Source organism: Vicugna pacos, chromosome 34 (assembly GCF_048564905.1).
Source record: "Vicugna pacos chromosome 34, VicPac4, whole genome shotgun sequence".
NCBI classification, from domain to species: domain Eukaryota; kingdom Metazoa; phylum Chordata; class Mammalia; order Artiodactyla; family Camelidae; genus Vicugna; species Vicugna pacos.
In genome coordinates this window covers 12,648,548-12,670,145 of record NC_133020.1, presented here as the reverse complement: position 1 = coordinate 12,670,145, position 21,598 = coordinate 12,648,548, and the positions used below count along the sequence as shown (strand labels likewise).

General features: G+C 38.0%; 1 protein-coding gene across 4 annotated transcripts in view; it reads right to left on the bottom strand.

The window, feature by feature from the left end:
* Nucleotides 1-21,598, bottom strand: part of EPS8 (EGFR pathway substrate 8, signaling adaptor) — a 151,429-nt gene that overhangs the window by 23,062 nt on the left and 106,769 nt on the right. For all 4 annotated transcript variants that reach the window (XM_072954787.1, XM_072954788.1, XM_072954789.1 and 1 more), the window contains 9 exons: nucleotides 19,280-19,362; nucleotides 18,587-18,723; nucleotides 15,593-15,666; nucleotides 14,083-14,209; nucleotides 12,160-12,248; nucleotides 11,715-11,789; nucleotides 7,351-7,499; nucleotides 4,393-4,576; nucleotides 872-1,005 (listed from right to left, as the gene is read on the bottom strand). In XM_072954787.1, the coding sequence (XP_072810888.1) occupies nucleotides 872-1,005; nucleotides 4,393-4,576; nucleotides 7,351-7,499; nucleotides 11,715-11,789; nucleotides 12,160-12,248; nucleotides 14,083-14,209; nucleotides 15,593-15,666; nucleotides 18,587-18,723; nucleotides 19,280-19,362 (1,052 nt within the window). The remainder of the gene's footprint in view (nucleotides 1-871; nucleotides 1,006-4,392; nucleotides 4,577-7,350; nucleotides 7,500-11,714; nucleotides 11,790-12,159; nucleotides 12,249-14,082; nucleotides 14,210-15,592; nucleotides 15,667-18,586; nucleotides 18,724-19,279; nucleotides 19,363-21,598) is intronic.

The window sequence follows — 21,598 nt, the reverse complement described above, 5'->3', positions numbered from 1 at the left end:
AAGATATTGACAAATGAACTTATTTACAAAACAGAAACTGACTCACAGACACAGAAAACAAACTATGGTTACTGAGGGGAGGGGGGTAAAGGGTTAGGAAGGGATAAATTGGGAGTTTGAGATTTGCAGATACTAATGTCTATAAAATAGATAAACGAGTTCATACTGTGTAGCATAGGGAACTACATTCTTTCTCTTATGTATGTAGGCTGCAAGCCTTTGTAAGCCTCACATGCAGTTTACATTGGAAACAAGATTAAAAAAGTGAACCTCTTTTAATTCCTTTATTTCTTCCTCATTTCAATTCTCCATTTTCACCTACATTGAATTTTCTAAGAGAGAAAATATGGGATTATAAGCGAAATGTAAAACTAGAAAGTGAAAATAAAATAAAATAAGATGAAATGGCAAATACGGCACTGATTCTGTTTAAATATTCAGTCTATATTTAGTTTAAATACTTCTATTCTAAAGGAAGGCTTGTTTGCTTTTATTGGGGAAGACAAAGATGCAAACTATTTCCCTGAAAAGTTACAGAGCTGGAAAGATCCTTAGAGAACATCTGGTACAAATTAGTGGAGAGTGTCAAAACAATTAATTCACAGATTTTGTCAGAAGCATCTTTTAAAAAAGGGGAAGTCATCTGATGGCATTTGCGCTAAGTTAGAATAACTGACTAGAGGTCATCCAGATAGAACTATAGACTGGAAATGTGTTCATCAAAGCCAGTTCTATAAAGGAACGAGCGAAACTTTATCAAACAATTAACAGATGGAAAGTTTAAAGAAGTAGCGAACAGCACAGACACTGGCACCTCTGACTGCACTAAACCAGAGTCCACAGCCTCCAAACGGGGCCCACAGGACGTTACCTGTCTACATGGCGATTAGGAGTTGGCTTGAAAGCAACAGCCGCTTCCCCTTGGTCCAGGTGAGGCCCTCTTCCGTAAATGTTATTGAATGGTGCGTACCCATCAGCCGGAGGATACTCTGATACACTGGAGTGCTGCAAGACCAAGGAGGGAAGATGTAAGCATCACCAGCACTCTTTGAATGAGCACCGATGTCCATATTCCACAAGAACCCTCCACCATACTGAAACTGTTCCATTTTCAAGTGATTGACCAATAAATGTTAATAAATTATGAAATGGGGATGATACATTTTTGTCAAAGACCTACTTATAATAAGAAAAGTAATTAGTGCAAAGACTAAGTCTTAATTCTGGAGATAACCAGGTATGAAGGCAACAGACACTTTCCTCAGGAATTTCAGTAATAGGTGATCCTGGTATTAGGCAGACTTATCGGCTTGTTTAACACAAAGCTGGTTTTAAAATAGTAACAATAAAACCCTTAACCCTTGCTTTCTATATTTAAGAAACGGACCTTTACCATTCCTACCATTCCGGCAAAGTAAACACTATCACGTGAAAATCATCTGAATTCTATACATTAAAATTATATCGCCATCTCTCATTGTTCTCATCTTTTTAAATGTATGTTTTTGATTTTTTTAAATGCATGTTTTTTATTTTTTTTTAAATGGCAGCATGATTATCAGATTTACTGATAAGGGAAACACAGAAAGACAAAGACACATTGATCGTGACAGTCAATAGTCCAGAATGAGACAATGCTGGAGTATTATTCACAATAGCCAAGATACAGAAACAACCTGTGTCTATTAATGGATGAGTGGATAAGAAAGATATGGTCTGTACAAATACATGATGGAATATTATTCAGCCATAAGAAAGAGGAAAATCCTGTCATTTGTGACAACATGGATGGACCTTGAGGAGATTATGCTAAGTGAAATAAGCCAGCCAGCGTAAGACAAACACCACATAGTATCACTTATATGTGGAACGTTAAAAAAAAAAAAAGTCAAACTCATAGAAACAGAGAATAGAAAAGCGACTGCCAGGGTCTGGGGGTGGGAGAAATAGGGAGAGGTTGGTAAAAGAGCATAAATAAGGTCTGAGGACCTAATATAAAATGTGGTGACTATAGTTGATAACATCATACAATTACAATTTGTAGAATTTTATCTACTGTGAAGAAGTAGAACTTACATGTTCTCAACAACAACAATAGAAAAATATGTGAGCTGATGGATGTGTGACTGTGTTTCTCAGCTAGGTAGGGGGGATCCTTTCACAACGTATATGTATATCAAATCCCTACGATGTACACTTTAAATACCTTACATTTTTATCTGTCAATTATACCTCCATGAAGCTGGAAATAAAAAGTAAAACAAAGAGTAAATGTCTTGTTTATCATTTCCCCAGGAGAGCATAGAGGCATTAGACGATTAGGCTGTGTTTTATTAACAGAGGAGGAGGAGTTCATGTTCCGCCCAGCTCTGAACGTAACAGTCAGGTCAGACAGCATGAAACCACGGGTCCCAGGAGTGACTGGGGATGTCAGAAGGGAGGGGACAGACGATGACAGATGACTAACTGTGGTGATGGCACAACCTCGTTCGGGGCAGCTGCTGGTTCAGGGGACGTTCGAAGCTGAGTCCTGCCCTCCATATCTGTTACTCCTCGTCACTTGCGCCTTCCAGTTCAAAACAAAACCACCAGGGTCTGAATCACCCATGTTTTGTCCTGAGTCCATTTATTGTAGTTGCGATAAAGTAAAATAAAGACTCTCTTCTGGGAGGACTTCACTTTTATGCATTTTAAATCACCATGACTTTGGCCTCTTTTCCAACAAAGTCTTAAGGCATAAAATCCCCTAGAACTGCTAGCAGGCACTTTGCATTTTGTTTTTTTCAAACCTCTGAATAAGTGCTTAAGCCATAAAATGGAAACTAGTTTATGACAGGAAAATGATAACTCATTACAAGGAAGAATTCTCAATAATTCTCCTTTTAAAGTCACCTATTCACTGAGAGTAGACAAACTTTTACACTGGAAGCCAGAACACTTTACTTTCTCTTTAAATACACAAACTGAAGAACTCACAAAAGTGAATTTCTGAGGCATACATTATAAAGTGGATATATTTTCTTATTTAAGATATGAGGACTGCAAGCAAGAAATTTCTATGATTTGAAAATACTCAGCTGTAACTATAGCAACAGTAAGTGTATCATAATTTCATGTTTGATTACACTTTTTCCTCTAGAAAAGTTGCTCTTTATGGGGAAAGAAAATTCACTGTGATGAGGTCTGAATTATAAAATACAGCTAGGAACATATGTCTGCTAACCAGTGCCCAGAGCCGCGATGTCATCTTCTTAATCACTCAATTAGAGGGAAGGGCACCTCTATCATTATATGCAGCTAGAGGGAAAAATAATTACAGTAGAGAAAAATTATTTTTCAGAAGGATATTTGCTTTATTTTTATCTAGAAATAGACCAATCTTCTATAACACTATGGGTTTTTGTCCAAAGGAATGATTTTAAGAAATTTAATTTATATAAATGTTTCTCCCTAAAAAAGAGGGTTTACTTTGGTTTGCTGATTCATTCCTTGATATTGTATTTGCCACATTATAAATAACCAGGGTGATCTGAGAACATCAACCTAAGGGAGTAAACAAAGGAAATGAACAGGACTTCACGGAGGACCTGGTTGTTCTTTCTGTTTCTTCTTCAAACTAGCCCTCACTTGTCTAACTCCTTGAGTTCTGATCCTCCTTACTCGATTTGGCTCAGTGTTTAATTTTCCTTTTTGTCAGAACAAGAAGAATCAAAGAAAAACCACTTTTAAGGAAAGTGAAGAGAGAACATACTTGATTTCAATTCCTCACTCTGCTCCCCTAATAGGTTATACTCCAAAGTTGACTAAATAGATGTAAGAGATACAGTACATTTTATGATCTCTGCAGGGTGTAATAGTGTTACAAACGATCATTTGACCCTGAGACTGGAATGCAGGAGAAGCTGTCGCCTTCTAGCCAGGCTGAGAGGAATTTGGAGGTTTAGAACAAGGGAAAAAGAAAAAACAAAAGAAACAAAGTAAGAAACAGCATTTAGGAAAGAGGCATGGGACAGGACTGAGGACCTGGACTCAAGGAACTGGCCTGAGGGTCTCCCGACGGGAGAGGAAAATAGAACGAGGCAGTAGGACAATCTGCCGACAAGGAGAGAAAGTACAAGGTCAAAGAGACAGGATGACTAGGGCTCAAGAGCACTGGCAGGAGGCGCAGGGAGGGGAGCTGGCAGGCTGGAGGTGTGAGACGGGCTGGGGCTGGGCTTCACAGGGAAACAGCAACTGTCACCATGGAGGAGGGGAGAGTGACTCAGGGAGCCAGGACACTTAGTCACTGACTGGAGAACAATCTTCCAATCAATGAAGTGAGAACTCACAATGAGAATGACAAGAGAATGCAGATGACTGCACGTCCTACAGAAGGTGATGTGACCACGTTACCTCTGGTGGTAATCTTTTTGTTTCTTGCTTGCGATGATGTTCTGCTACGTTCGCCCCGGACTCAGCCAAGTGGTAAAGGTCTGGCTCCACTGGTGCTCCCATAAAGTTCAGCATCGGGGGCTCCCAACCATTGCGGAACCGTGGGACGTAGGGTGGGATGAACTGGTCTTTCGGCCACTCTGCTCTGCAGATGGACATTGAGACAGACAAATAATAAAATTAATACCGCCACACTCAAAATTATCTTCAGTTAAGGACTAGCCGCCAAAAAACCCCAAAATAACAAAAACAATTCACACCTAATCTGCCCTCCCTCCACCTGAAACAAGGAAGTAAATGTATTTCTGCTGGTGTTTATTTAATACTGATAAAATGAAAGGAAGATTGAATCCTGCTCATGATCTGCTTTTACCGTGTTGCCTTAGTTCTCCATTAATTCAACTTTTTAACATGGATACAGGTTTTGGAGAACTTGGGAGAGGACTGTGAAGCTAGAAGTGGGGCAAGTACTGAGGACATAAGATTCCCTAAGTACCTAAAGTAGCTTCTGAGTCTCATCTTTCCCTTCACTCTCCTCCCACCATCACGACACCTCCTGACATTGGGTATTTTTTTTCCAAAAGAGAAACAGCAGACAATATTCTCAAGGCTTCTTTTTCTTAAGTTGTGAAGTCCCCTACCATGAAGCAGATTACCCATTTTATAAATTAAATGTATCAGTTACGTTTTCATCAGTAAAATCAAGTTAGGACTAATCTCTAAAACTATCATGATCTTTTCATTACTTAATAACTTTGAGACATTTCTATAAGCTCCAAATCACTCGTGAACCACGAAAATAACTAGGACAGACATTATTAAATTCTGCTAAAATATGTTGTTTTATCTGCCACACATGACTTCATCCTTCAGATTATGTTTCTATGGTGAGATGAGACATCGTTCAAATTACGATGTCCTTTCATGATTCTTTTCTATGTTTATGAGTTTTTAAATCGGTATATCCATTTCCTAATACTCTAAATAACCAGGATCTGAAATCACCATTTTCTCATGTCAAGGGCTAACAATTTGATTTCCTTTTGATACAGTTTTTCTAAGGGTCACTGATTTTCCGATTTGTTTTCACTATTTTTTTAAATGGAGGTACTGGGGGTCGAACCCAGGACCTCATGCATGTTAAGCATGTGCTACTGAGCTATTAACCCCCACCCCCAGTTTTCTCATTTTTGAGTTAGGACCCCAAAACAAAGAAATTAAAAAGTCTGAACCATTGTAGTGCTACGAGATTTGATAAATTTAATGAGCTTGATGGGAAAAATTATAAGATCCCTACCTAGATTTATCATAAAATCATAACCTACATAAATCTAATAGATTTTAAAAATCTATTTAACCAGTCTTTACACAGTATGATATACAAACAGTATGTCATATTAATATATACAAAATATAAATAAATAAATTTAGATAATATTTTCAATAAAAGCAACAACTGCAGTGCTTTTAAAGAATCTTCTACTCTGTGAACCATCCCATGTGCAAACCACATTCCAACACAAGCAGTTACCAAGGTCCAGGCTGTAAGTGGGAATGGTTTATATGCGTTTCAATAGAAGAAAAGAAGGGAAAGGAAATGAATTGGTCCATTACTTTTAGACTAGCCTAAAAGCGTTAGGAAGACAAACTTCTAAGTGACAATCCTGAATGAGTTCCTTTAAGTAGTGAGAGAGATAAAAGATTTGGATAAATAAGGAAAGCAAAAATTATTTAATTGCACATAATGAAATAAGACATATTTTTATAACTTGCATGGCTCAGCAAACTTTAACCCTGGAATCGTTAATGATTTATTTTCCACCGTCACCTTATTGTCAAGATGCAGTTCTTAAAGTTACCCCTCCTCCTTTCCATTCCCAGTACCAGGGTTCCAGTCCCAGAGAATCTGATAAATAAGGAAAGTCTACTATTGCATGGTCATCCCAAATGGCCTTCTTGCCTCTAGCTACGTTTGTCCACGTTCTTACTAGACTCACCTGCGAGACTGATCTTTCTACAACACAGGTGTGGGTGGGTCACCCTCTCTTCACGAAGCTACTGGTTCTCTGCAGCCTACAGATCCGTGCTCCAGCTCCGCAGCCCGGCAGCAGGAGCCTTCAGGACCCAGCCCTGCTCATCTCTGTGCGCCTCGCCCAACACCGTTCCTCCACTCCCCATCTCCACCACCACCCACCACCCAAAGTCTACACTCCAGCTAAGCCCATCTTCACAGTCCATTCTCTCCACCTCCTGCTTCAGGCTTTCACTCGTGCTTCTCTCTGTACTGGGAAGGCCCCTTCCCTGCTATGTGTTTGTGGAAACCCTACTCATCCTGCTGAAAGGCAGCTGAGCAAAACAGTTATAAACATCTACTGGAGGGAAGAATGCCTGGGTTGAAATCCCAGCTCTACCACTTAGAAGCTGTACAGCTTTGGACAAATTGCTTAACCTCTCTCTGCTTCAGTCTCCTCATCTGAAAAAGAGAGATAATAACGGGACCCATGTAACGCGCATGGAAGAGTGTCTGGCAAACCCTCTACGTATACACATAGGCACACATGAATATATGTATGCGTTTATACACACATGCCTGCTACTATTATTATCGGTTGGTTTTAAATGCCAGCTCTTCTTTGAAAGCCAAATGGCCTCCCCTCTACATCCTCTTCCTAATGGCTCCTTCTTGCCAAGTGACAGCAGTTTGTCTATGAGTCACTCCTTGGTACTACCATGCCTTCCGCTGCACACTTCTGTCTTCTCCACTAGACCTCTGGCTTTTTAAGGGTTAGGCTTTTTCATCTTCAACATCCACTCCTTCATATACAGGAGGTTAAATAAGTATCTCGCTAGATCCATGTACTAAACAAAGAACAAGACTTATAGTATTATGTATGAAATGCTGAACTCATAGACATTTACCTGGCTTTCATCCAAGACTCGCCCAGTGACATCCACAGCTGCCGTTCATCAGCATTGACGGTGTAACTTAAGAAATCAATCGTGTCCTTGGTCAGCAGGGGGCTGAGCACTGAACTGGCTAGCTCAGGACCTCCTGTTGCCTGCACCACCTAAAATGGCAACACACCATTTTCTTAGCAAGAAGATGGTGACTATTTGTATATTTTCAAAATGTGTAGATAAAAAAAAAAAACCCATGACAAAAACAAGCACAGTTTTTAGATACTCAAATTAAATCCTGAAATTGGGCAATGCACCACCGAATGTAGTGTACGTGATGCTGAAGTGAGCACCACTGCTGAACGTAAAACAAACAGCTGGCCAGACCAAGTCGTCCAGCCCAGCGATGCCTAATAATCTAAAACGGAAAGCTAATAGAGTTTAACAACTTTCGCAGGAGCCGTCTATTGGCTGCACGTGACCGTACTTTCCCTGGAAAATGCTAATGTCTATTCAGAGAATTCTAAGTCAGGTAGTTTAACTAGAGCTGCCTTTTTAAAAAAAAAATATATGTATCTCTATGGAAAAATCTATTATGCCAAATGTGAAAAATATGGTTCTAGAAATGAATACTTTAGGAACAAACAAGGCTCAAGTTAAACAGTCTACGACTCTGCCTACAAAGATGTACAAATATAAAGGGACCTGCGAAGAGGGGGAGGGATAAACTAGGAGTTTGGGATTAACAGATCTATACTGCTACGTACAAAATAGGACCAGGGAACTATATTCAATACCTTGTAATAACCTATAAGGGAAAAGAATCTGAAAAAAGAATATATATGCACACATATATGTATGTGTAACTGAACCACTTTGCTATACACCTGAAACTAATACCACATCGTAAATCAACTAAACTTCAGTTTAAAAATTAAAAAAAAAAAGAAGGAATCCAGAGAGAAAGATGAAAGGACAGAACTGGTCCTCTGAATCTGTGGTATTTCTTCCCAGAATTTAATTCTAGGCGATTGCCCTGATTTAAAATGAATAATTTAATGATTAGCAAAAACAAACAGGTGCAATTCTCTGATAAACAAAATGATGATAAGTGGATGTTTGCAACCTGCTCCAATTTACTTCTCAGGGGCTGTTTCCTGACTGAAGAATGGTAATCTCCTAGAGCAGAAACCAGAGCCCTTTTGTAAAAAAATCTCACCTTCCCAGAGATATGGCACAAGAATAAAGGGACTTTTTTTCCAATGGCTCTAGATCAAGAGTCAATTTCTTCAGTCATCTAGGTGTTCTGAGCCTGCTAGACTGTCTTATGCCTCTGTGCCTTTGCACTTGGGTATTTCTGAGTCCTCAGAAGGCCCTTGCTCATCATTTCAGAACTCCACTTGGGTACCACCTCTTCTGAGAAGCCCTTCTTAACCACACAGTGTACCTCTGATGCACCTTGGGGTCCCCAAGCGTGCGTATCAGTTACACATTCTGCTGTAATGTGAGCCTTATTTTTCAGTTCTCCTCCCTTGAGGACTTGGACCAAAACCTGGAGTTTGAATTGCAGAAGACACAGTGTTAGACGAAAGAATGAGGATCCATGAAAGGAAAGATGAAGGATAAGGGAGGTGGGCAGACTCTTTCCTGAGAACAGAACCTACCCTGACTGCCTGGCACAGTGATTTTTTTTCTTCACTTTCAAGCCCTATAAGTTCTTCTAAAAAATAGGTAGGAATGACCAAGAGGGAAAAGGGAGTAAAGAGATATAAAACAGTGGGAAAAAAGAAAATATAAATTGGATTACTGCTTTCAGATACAGAGCCTGATCACAAAGACTAATTTTTGTATGTTAGAGACACCAGTCCCCTCTTTTTATAGTTCTGCTCTGCGTTATGTCTAGATATCTACTTATGATCTGCCAAAGAATATGAAAGAACGAGAGGAGGTAGCAAAAACTGCTTTATAAGCAATACCTCCTAACACTCAAACTAAGATAGCATCAAATGCGTTAGAGAATACAGGATTTGTTAATGAGCTAGTCTTGGTTTCTTTGCATATGGATGGCCTTGATCTAATTTTAAAAGAGCTTATATAGCGAGGAGTATTCAACAATAACAAGTAGAAATCGGATGCTCTATTTATAGCAATGACATATGGAAGCATTCATAAATTATTGATGTGGCCTCGGACTTTCATCTTCTAATCTCTCATCGCCCAGTTTTGACATTCATGCTGGTGTTACCCTCCTATGTTTGTAAAGCAATATTCATTTTATATTCAGGTCTTGTCTAGTTACTGTTGGGGAAAGAAGGATAAGATTTATTCCCTTTGGTTACTAGAGGTTTTTTTTTTTTCTTTCCATTTTTCTGATGTTCAAGCAAAGATCTATGAGAAATGCTTGAATTTGACCCATTTTTTATAAAGATTGTAGACAACGACCATGGTCCTCTATACGCTCTAAATCAAGTTAATGAAATTTATCTGCTTCATAGTTACCATTCTCACTCTTTTTAAAAAATCACAGAAATAACACACAGCACGATCACACACTACTAACAATGATCTTTACTGTTACTGCTATTCTATAAAGCAAGCATTTGTTCATTTGACAGGATGAACCATTCCGAACCACTCCACACATCCCGGCCTTAGCCCCTAAAATAGGAAACTCCGTCCTCCCGGAAGTATTTAAAAGAAAGAGGTTCTGCCTTTTCTCTGTTCCTCTTACTTGTCCTCCCCACGAAAAGAGGAATGACCTATCACATTTGTGGTCCTGTGGAATTGTCGAGAAGGCTGACATGTAGCCCAGTCTCTTTCGGGATCTGTGTGTGTGTAAGGCCAACGACTGCTCCACCTGCTCTCTGTTGCCATGCTTTCCCCAAACCCCAGCACGTTTCTTCGTGCACACAGATATTATTTCAGTGAATTCTCCCAACTGTCCTGTAGGACACCATGGTGGCACATGTCAGCTTCGAAAAAAAAATCACTATTACATTGTTTGCAAATATAAGAAATATAAAATGGGAAGGAAAGTACATTACTGTACCTATTTTATTAAACATATAAGGGAAGAGCATACTTGGATACTGAAAATCTAGAAAAAGTCTTTCCATCTTCCCTTCTAGTCTTAAGCCAAAACCTCAGGAGATACCCTGGGCACTTACACAACACTTCCAATCTACCAGCAAATCTTGTTGCTTCTATATTTAATAACCAGAATCAGACTTCTCATCACCTCCAGTGTTACCTGGTCAAAACACTATCATCTCTCACCTGGATTATCTCAATAGCTACCTCAGTCCCTCCTTCTCTCAAATTTCTAAACATTCCAGCCAGAGCAATCCTTTTCTGCTGAAAACCCTCCAAAAGTGTCAAAGGTTTCACAGTCACCTGTAAGGACCAACAAGGTATGTCCTCCTGTTACTGGCTGACCCCTTCTCCCTCTAGATGAGAACTCCCCCTTCATTCTATTCGAGTCATGATACCTGTTTACTCCAAGAACATGGTCTGCATGTTACCATCTCAGAGCATCTACGTTTGTTGTTCTCCGTCGGAATTCTCTTCCTTCAGAAATCCACGGTACTCATTCCTCACTTCATTTGCTCAAATGATACCTCCTCATTTCCCTTAACCAGCCCTACTCAAAAGTGTAATACTCCACAACACACACACGCACACATGCACACACACACGGAACACTCCCTGTTCTCCATCCCTGCTCTGTTTTTTCCCACATAGCATGTATTTTTGGTGGACTGCATTATTAATACATTTATTTAGATTATGGGCTGCCCCCCTATCCTATATCATAAGTTCTGAGGGGTAAAGAATTTATGTGTCTGTTCCTGGGAGCTACTAATAATATCAAGCATGTAGCAGGCTCTCAGTTAATACCTGTTGACTAAATAAAGGAATGAGTAAGTTACTGAATCAGAGATAGCTCAGGAGATGGAGGAACACCTCAGTGAAAGAAATCTGGATCTCCGGATAACTCAGGTAACAAAGCCACCCACCCGACACTGGAGTCCTCGTGCCCAGCCTGTCTTGTGAGGAGAAAATTTTCTATGTGGTTCAAGTCATTTACACTATATATTAGTATCTACTAAGACGCTAGTATCCAATAAACTTCAATTTCTTTTCATTTCCTTAGCTCTATCAGAGACATCAGTTTCCTCAGCTATAAAATAAGGTGTTTGAATTAGATGATTTCTAAGGTTCTTTTAAATTCTTGAATTTCACATCCTCAGGGTTCATATAAATGGCAAGAGAAATAGGACCCATGCAAAGCAATGAGGAAAAACTGTCTAGAGAATCTAGACAGACACTTGGGATTGAAAAAATACTAAAAATGATCAATTTCTTAAATTAACAAAAAATCTTACCATATTTAGTGGAGTGAATAAAAAATGCACCAAATCTGCAGCACTAGGATTCTGGATGTGATGCTTCAATTTGGCCTGTAACGTTAAGAAAACAGAGAAACGTCACCATGATGTAACTGAGCAAAAGACAGACATTCGAAAAGGTATGATGTAGACTGAGAGGCAGAGTTTTTTTTCTATCAGTTTCACTTTCAGTGTCTTAATGAGCATGCGTGAGTTAGATTAGGAGAATTTAGTTTTAAAAACTCAGAGTCATTCTCTTTTGATCAAGTCTCTTAGATATACAGGTTTTACAATCTGTTGTTCTAATTCAAGGTAACTCAAAACACACACATACAGATGCACAAAAACAATTTTATCTCTTAATTTAATCAGGCACATCCTGGCTAGACTTTGACCTCTTCCAATTGTTTCTTTTAACTATATATAAATAAATTTCACTTACCAGAAGATTAAATCCATGTTTAAACTTTTGGAAACAGTCAATAAATGCATCAGGAGGTGGAGGTTTTGCCCTCAGCGTTAAAACACCCTCTGAAGAAAGAAATGGGAGGTGGGGTAGATGAGAGCAAAGTTCCAATTAAATGGAAAAGAATTAAAAACCACATTTATCTTTGTAAAGTTTGATGACCACGTCAGATGCCATGATACCTAGTTACTCCACCACATCTCATAGTCTGACTGTGACAAATTAAGATGATCCAACATTTGAACCGGATGCCTCTACCCTTAGGCACTACCAGACTAGTCATCAAGGCCATAAGGTTATATTGGACCCTTCTATGTGCCAGTCACTGCTTATCACTGTGAAGACTATAAAAAATGGGTAAGTTACAAGCCTTGCTCGTGAGGGCCTTAAAACCTCATAGAAGATAGGAATCAGAGAAGTAACAGAGATGTGTCAACTGAGGGCCATACGAAGAGACTACAGCTGGTTGGAAGATTGGGGAAATGTACTTAAAGATGTTTCATGGGGAAAGCAGCTTTTAAGATGGGATTTGAAAAGTCTGTTCCAGGGCAGTTTGATAAGAAAAACTGCATAAGGAAAAGTATGGAAAAGGGAAATTGCATAAAAGCAAAAAAACGTGAGCATGGAAAAGTAGATCAAGGTTAGGTGGTGAATGACCTTGACTGCCAGGGTGACGAGTTGGACTTAGATCCACAGAACATGGGATTAGCATGCTATTTATTCAGCAGAAGAATGAAGTGGCCGCCTTAGAGCTTTAAAAAGACAGTCCTCACTGAATAGAAGACTAGAGGCTGGAAGACTGCAAAGAAAGCTTGGTAAAAAATGAGACAGCTTGAAGCAGCTGCTGTTTATGAAAATGAGAAGGGAAAAAACACTGGATACATGAGACATTGAAAAAATAAAATCAATGGTGGCTCTAAGCTAGAGAATGGAATCGAAGAAAAATTTGTGGTTTTGAATCTGAGTGACCACGAGGATAGTATCCCCCTTGAAAAGAGTACAGGAGGAATAAGGGTTTGAGACATTAGAAAGCAGTAATTCTTAATTTCAGAATATACAGAGGTGAGGGGAGCCACATACACACATCTAGAAGGCAGATCTACAGGTCATATGCTTATGACGTGGACAGAGCTAGAGAAAGATCTGGAAGTCATGTGTAATGAAAGGGATATTATTTATTATTCCTTTATATATTTCAATCAATATCATTTTGTTCCATAATTATAATTTTACCCAAATATATGAAATTTTATCTTTATTTTTGAGGCCATTTTAAATAGCTAAACAACAGCATATTTAAAATCTGCTCGTAGGTGACCTGAATGTACTATTTGGAGTTTTGTAAAAAAAAAATAAAATAAAATCCAGAGGGGGAGGGTATAGCTTAGCTTGCACAAGGTCCTGAGTTCAATCCCCAGCACCTCCATTTAAATAAACAAATAAGTAAAGCTAATTATCTGCCCCCAAAATTAAAAAAAAATTAAAATCCATTGACATTTTAAACTATTTTAATGAGAAAAGTCAATCCTTTTATTTAATAAAATAAGAAGGGTCTATATTTACAAGAAAATAAATTCAAATATGGGAAGAATGGCTTTATGACTTTCTTCAACAGACATTAATTTGACAACAACTAATGAAAGTTATAGACAGATGGTCACTGCTGAATCTCAGAGTATCTGTAATTTAGGTAAAATGTCCGAGATTCCAAATGGACTCTTCCCCAGGCGCATCTTAGTCTCTGCCTGCATCTCTGGTGCTGTCTCAAAACCAGAAAAGGGATCCTGGTCCCCTCTCAGTGGAATCTTGTTGAACAGTTTACAAAGGCAGAAACTCAACCTAGCACTGACATTCTGAATGGTCTTTAGAAGGTAAAAAAAAAAAAAAAATCCAACTTACCTCCTGGTCCTTTCTTTTTACCTTTCTTAGCTTTCTTCCTTTTGGAAAGCTCAGAAAATGCTTCAGCTGCTTTTTGGAGTTTTGTGATAAAAAATTCAATGTCATCCAGAATGTGGTTTAAGATTTGCTGGAATTAGAAATTACAGAATAAAATATAAAACCTTAAAAAAAACAACTATTTTTTCCTGAGCTGTACAGTGTGAAGGAAAATCAGAAGGTTAAAAAGAAAGAAAGAAAGGAAGGAAGGAAGGAAGGAAGAAAAAAGAAAAAGAAACATTTCCCACATGCAAATTTCAAGTTTATCACTAATTCTAAGAAAAAGTATAGAATTAAATACACATGTGGCTGAAGTCCAACGTTTACATTTTTGTTTAGCTTAATTTTGTTCCATTTCTCAACACCATAAATAAAGCATTCACAATATCTACCCAGATTATTAATTATTCTCAATTACTCTAATTTCCTCACGGTGTTCTCTCACGTAAAGTTGGGGTGGGGGTGAATTCTAAGAAACTGTTTTTTAGAACAGCACTGAGCATTTCTGTTTTTCTAATAAATGTCCCAATAAAGCACTGACAGTATTATTTTGCGGAATTAAAGGGATATAGAATGTTGTGAAAACTTAATAAACACATAGATAATCTGAAATAATAGGCATTAACAATAGTTTCTACAGGGTGAAACAGAATTAGTAATGCATTGTGCTTTTCAGAAATTATGGGATCAACTTTGATTATACTATGTATTATATTATATCATATTATATTATATCATATCCTATCACACATATTATACATACTATAGTCCTAGCTGCCTTTCTATGTGTGAAACTTGACATTCTTTCAATTAAAGATTAGAAACTGAGATTAAATAAACTTTTAAGTATTAAATAAACTTTTAAGTATTAACAAGTAATACTATGATGTAAAAATTAAATTCCAAACTTCAGATTTCTCTAGTATTTGTTTCCAAGTAAGCTGAGAACATGAGCACACTATAAAAAGTAATTACACTGACATCATATTTTATGATTCTGTCAAAGGGCAGTGTCATTCTGCAAGGAAATTACCATGGAGAAATAAAAATAAATACAGCCTTATCCTATACAAAGCACTAAAATGTACTTATCTGCCTTTAAAAATGGCATATAACTTTTATCTCTCAGGCATCATAAAATATTTTAAAATAAACGTCAGAAAGACATATTAAAACAATATTTCAATTAAGGACGACAAATTGTGAGTAAAGAAAAATCCCTCAAAGCTAATTCAGCTTAAATTCATTTGCAAGCCAGTTAATAACAGTTAATAACAGCCACAGTCTACTAACTACATATGAGCATCAAGGTAAAAATAGCTAAGAAAAATAATTCAAAGGGCATAACCACTGCTGTAAAGAGAAAACAGAGCTTCCACAAAGCATCTTTATTTCAATTAACCTCATTTTCCCTGTTAAAATGCTTTCCTCTTTGCAAACAACCAAGCCAGTGACGTACAGCGTGCTCACTCACCACGTCTCTGTCAATTCGGGCGGCCATCACCTCAGGTGTTTCTTCCTGCTCATAATACTGCCTCTGTTTCTCAACTAGAGAAAAGGGAATCGTAAGTCTTTCAGCCTGCTGCTTAAGTGATACTGATACAGATAATTAAACATGAAAATTGGCTGGAAAAGGGCATTATTTGCGAAAGGAAACACCTCCACTGGATGCAAAATCAAAACTGTGTTCATCACCTCTAACACGCATCCTCACCACTCCTGGCAGAGCTGCGATTTACCCTGTAATTTTCCTTCTATTGTCTCTCTTCCCAAGGTCAGCTGCCTTGGAACTACCCTAAATTCAGTATCCTTTCATTCCTATGCTAGGAAAAAAACAAACAAACTAAGCCACATTTAAGCACCTACTTCTTAAAAGGGGCCAACTAAGTTCTAATGCAACAAAGCTCCTAATTTTCATACCTTCTAACATCGTGATAACAGTAAAGCTTTCGGGCTGTCATCGTCAAGTGCTTCTAAAATTCTAGTTGTAAGTAAGCTTAAAATCCACAATGTTGGATTTTAGCCGTCATCATTTTAAGCCATATGCTATAAAAGTAGAAATATCTACAAGAATTTGCAAATTAAAAAACCAGTCTCAAGATGTGAAGTTAGCTCGGATGGCTCAGACATGATGTTCATTGTGATCATTGTCATGACCTCCTTCCTGGTACCAGTCAGTTGACACTTCCACTAAACACAGATACTCAACACACAGACTGCACTGTAGATGAAAGAAAAATGAATGGACGGAACAGGAGAACTGTATCATCACTGATGGAAATGCAACTCATGACGCATCCTCATGACCCGTGATGTTCAACACAGAGAACTGAAAAAAATACTGAACTCCCTGTATTGCTGCACTTGCCCTCTGCCTAACTTAACCCGTCAGTGGAATACCTGTCAAAAAAATAAATAAAAAAAAGAAGAAGAAGAAGAAATTACCGAGTCTTATGAAACTTAATTAGTGACATTTCTATGTATGAAATCTTGCCAGTTAGCTGCTCTTTTGCAGGCAGTTAGCTGCTGTCTTGGTTATAATGCACTGCAGACAGCAGTGAGTTGAAGCTGAAATACAGCCATTAGGAACTTCAGTAGGTCCCAAAATATCATTTGGAGGGCACAGTGAGAGAGATGCGGTATGTCTCAGAGTTTTTCATAGTCTGTGGCACTGCTGGGAACCCCACTGCCATGGCCACTATTCTACAGAGATCACTTCTGGAAGTCTGGGGAGGAGCGATGTCAAGGATCCAAAGAAATTGTTCAGCCTGAGTCAGCCGGAGCCTTCAGAGGGACCAGAAAGGTACTCCTCTTGAAGACCTTTCCAACTACAAACTGGCCTGGATCCAGAGAGAATCTCTCATGTTAAGGGTCGTGTTCTGTTTGAGCCAGCAGTAAACTAGAAGTTCTGAGAACTTTATCTAACTGCAATTTAAATAGACGAGACTGCACAGAGTATCTCAGACCAAATCTAATAAGGGAATCAAAAACTCTTGGGAATATATTTTTTTCTTTGTTGTAAATTATATTAGGTTTTACAGATGTTTTTATGGGTTTATTCATAATGTCTATAAACTTAAGATTTCTTATCCTTCCTCAACTTCAAGGAAGACCATTTTGACCTTTCTCAAAATAAAACCCACATCTCCTCCACCAAAATGGTAACAGCAGCAAAAATACTGAAAGTACACAAGAAGGAGAAAACACTACAAACTCCCATTCAGTTTTTTAAACACAAAATTTTAAATACAAAGTGGATCAATGGGAATGCATATAATTCCTAAAAAACAGAAACTGTTATAAAGTTAAAGCAAGTAATAATTCTGTTACTTTATTTTTGAAAAACTGACGCTTCAAAGATTTCTTTCTTCCATCTGTGTGACAGCTGGACTTACGCGTTAACTTCTGAAAATAACTTCAAGGACACAAGGAATCTAAATAAACTGTAAAGCAACTGATGAAATAAAATGGACCCAATTGGACAAAAATGGATGTCTACTATACTGTTAGGGGTACTGTTACAGACATGATTTGCTTTCAGATTCACAGCGACATATGAATTATTATCCCCATCCTGCAGGTGAGGCTGAAGCACAGAGAAAGAACTTCCCACGGTCGCACAGGTCCGGTCTTGCTCCAGAGCCCAAATTCTGACTCACCAGACTCACAAGTACAGTCTAGTATCACTCATTCTGGCCATCAAGTTCTACACTGTTAGATACCCTCATGAATTATTAGATAAAGGGTAAGTGATTTTAAGAAGTCTCTTTGAACTAGGAGACAAAAGAGTGAGGCTCTGGCCACCATCAAATTCTAACTCGCTGGATCATGATTTATTCACCCTTAAAATGAAGAGATTGGACCGGGCAAATTTTAAGGCATTTTTCCAGTTATAAAAGTTTCAGACTTAGGAAAACATTCTGACATATCAAAGGTTACACTATGTTCTATGTTATGATTTGCTTTTAAAGAAGAATGCTGAAGTAAGATGATGGTCCACTGGACAAGTTTACCTGAGGGTGAATGCATTTTACTCCTTTTCTGCTGCCCTGTATTGTCCTGACATCCTGTCCATGTCACCACAAATGATTTGTCCAAAAGAGCAGAGTGGGAGGATAATAATAATGGAAAGAACTTGAAGTATTATCTTCAAAAAAAAATGGACAGTCTCTTGTTTGGTGTATATTCTATTACCACCCTTTTAATTGTTAGTTGAGTCAAACTTCCTCTCTTTGACCACTTTAAAAAGAAGAGACTCGGCTCCTAACACCGTATTTATTAAATGACTGGTCTGAATTCTCAGAGACAATAATCTCACAGTGTCCAGGGCTTCACTTTCCTTTACCTAAGATTTATTTCTTCCAAACTACCCTGAAGCTTCAGCTCAGAAGTCAGCATCAGAATTTGAAAGCAAGACCTATGTCACAACCCAAAGTAAATGTTCCACAAGTCCCCTAGAAATACTCACAGTCCCCTTGGTCAGCTGCCAGCGCAGACCAGGCTGCCACCCGACTTCTAACATCCACTTGGGTCACAGTTCCAGGGGGCACCGGGGCGGGAGCCCTGGGTGGAGGCGGTATACCAGGGTCTGCTTTGGAAATCATCCTAAAAAAAAAAAAAAAGATGAAAACGCGTTGAATTTTTAACCATCCCTATTTTATAACACATCAGTTCTCTCCAGGGTATGGTATTAGCTCTTCATCCTCAAGAAGAACTTTGTCATGGGGTGGAAAAACAAGATTTCCTAACCATTCCAGGTTATGTATATTTATAAATGTATACAAAATACAAAAGCACAGAACACCAGGTTTAACTTTTTTTTCTGAATCGCCTATGATTTGCAAAGGCTGTTAACCAACTGGAGTCCTAACAGCTCTTTGTATCCCTTGGGCTACCTGCCCTTAAAATGTCACTCATTGTTCATGAGTCTCTATGACAACACAAGTGGGTGAAGCCATATCAGAGAAAGACCAGAATCAGGGAGAGAAAAGGTTCACGCACATTTGCTGAAAAACTTGGGGGAGCAAACGAGTTGAGATGACAGTTTGTAATCTGCAAAATATAATATACCTTTACTGAAAATATTTTTTTTAATTTTTAGAGAAAAAAAAGACTTAAAAACCAACCAATACTCCCCCTTAATTTCTTTGAATGCTTTTACCTCAGGACCTCAGGCCGTCTCTTTTGTTTCCCTCCTTTACTGTCACTGATTGCACTTTCAATGTCTTCACTAATCAGGTTTGCCTGCAATGAAAGACAAGTTACCAGGGAGGCTATAGTTTTTTTTGGTCTTGATATGTAGAAAATGGGATTATGTTTCCTGTTAAATCAATAAATGTCTTGATGCAAAAGAAGAGTATTTTTTTTATCTGCTTTCAAAAGATAGCTCTTGAAGTTTTTTAATGGTGAACTTTGTAATAACAGGATTGGAAACTGAAGGCATTTTTCAAGATTATTTAATCCAGATTCCTTTAGGGAAAAAAAAACTCGACACTTGCATAAAGGCAGAGAGGAAAAGGATTTGCATATGCTCAAAGTATGATTACATGCTAATAATGGAACTGGGTTAGTACCTCTGCCTGAGAAGCGAAGGCTTCAGCAGCACATGCATGCAGTGTGTGTGCCCATCCTGACATCCTCACCATCCACTGGGCGCCCACTAACCCAGGGAAACCAATCCCTCAGTTCCAGCAGCGCTACCCTCAGTTGGATGAAGCCCAACACGCTGTTGAAACTTTTTGACAGTCCCTTTATTTTGTCATTTCAGGTTAATAAAAATTAACTTTCTCCAAATGGTTAACTTTTTCGATACTTTTCCAACAAGAACATTTGAACATCTGATTTGGTTTTCCTGGGAAACAATGCGAGATTAGCAGCTAAGAAGTTTATTTTGTTCGGTTCTGAAGTTCATTTCTAGCCAGGGATTATTACTGTATATTAGATTCTTGCTGGGGTGTGTTCATCTTCTATTTTTGTGCCTGCTTGATCTCTGTAATTATGTATGTTTTTATCAAAAAAAAAATAAATATATACACACCCCCACTCTTTTACCAAAAGTACAGGTAATTATAAAATTTTAGAAATGAAAGGATACCTCAGATCATCTAATCTGTTCTTCTTGTCTGATAATAAATGAAACAGGAATACTCGGATGATGACTTGGCCAAGGTTACTTTGCTAGTTAAACAAGAGTGCTAGTGCTTCCCAGCCCAGCTTCACTCCCATAAGAACACCCCAGTTTCAGGAAGACGTTACAAACATCACATCAAGGTTTTCCTATGACGTGGGAAAAGTAAACTGGAGAGGCCTAGAAACTCTGAATTTCCAATGGGGGGCTGGTGATCATATTTCTAAGATAAAATTTACTATAGAGGTAGGCAGAGATACTGTATAAAGTTCCAGGATAAAGAAACTTTAAAACTCAAAAATGATGCTGCAAGGTGACTCAAATAAAAGCAACCATGTTATTTCATTGCATTTATATTTTTCATGGGGCAAGGAAAAAAAATCCATCTCCTATGTGGAAATTGGCACCAATGCGGTACTTGAGCTTTTAATTAGGACAAAATTGCATTCAGTAAGTCTGTTTGGACCCATCAGTATCATCATGTCCTATCAAATAAAGCAAGCCCTTTATTCTCAAAACTGAAATCCAGAAACTTCACTCAGCACAATAACAGTTTCCAGGGAGGGATTTTAGAGCACTGAGGCAAACACCAGATTTAAAATGTCTTTTAGCATAGTCTTCTGTTTTTAAAATGTTTGAATTAAACTCCACTATATTTTTAGAGCAAAATATTCACGTTAATACTTATTGATTTAATAAATCTAACCTTGAAAAATTCTTACTACACCTTATGACTTTCAAAAAGCACTACATAGGAGTCTGCTGAACATTACATATACAAATTACCTAATGCTACAGTTCTCTTCAAACAAGATTTTTAGAAAGTCATTTATGACATAAATTGAAAGAAAAAGAAAATGATAAAATACACAATTTACAGTCAACCTTAATTCATCTATCATACCTTAATGTCAAAGAAATAAAGAAAAGATCAAGCGATACTTCATGCTAATCTCTCAGCATGTCTTTATAAGATAAAAACTACCTGTATATTTTGTAATACACAATCACAGTGATAAATCACTGCTTTGTCAAAGCACCAATCAACTCAACCAAAAACGATTTCCCTTCTAGAGAAGGCAACTCATCAAATAGAGATTGAAGGTTGAAGATAAACTCTAATGTCCAATAAAGCATCACAAAATTATAATCATTTGAAAATTACAGTGTGCTTTGAAATACAAATCTTCAGGACATGGCATATTACTACTGTTAACTATGCTCAACGATTTTCACACTATCACTTGGGGCTTACATATCTTGAGCAATTATTCAAGTCACATAATTAAACGGTGAACCTTAAATCGATATCATGGAAAATGTCTAAGTGCTCCATTGCAAAAATCCATGCTA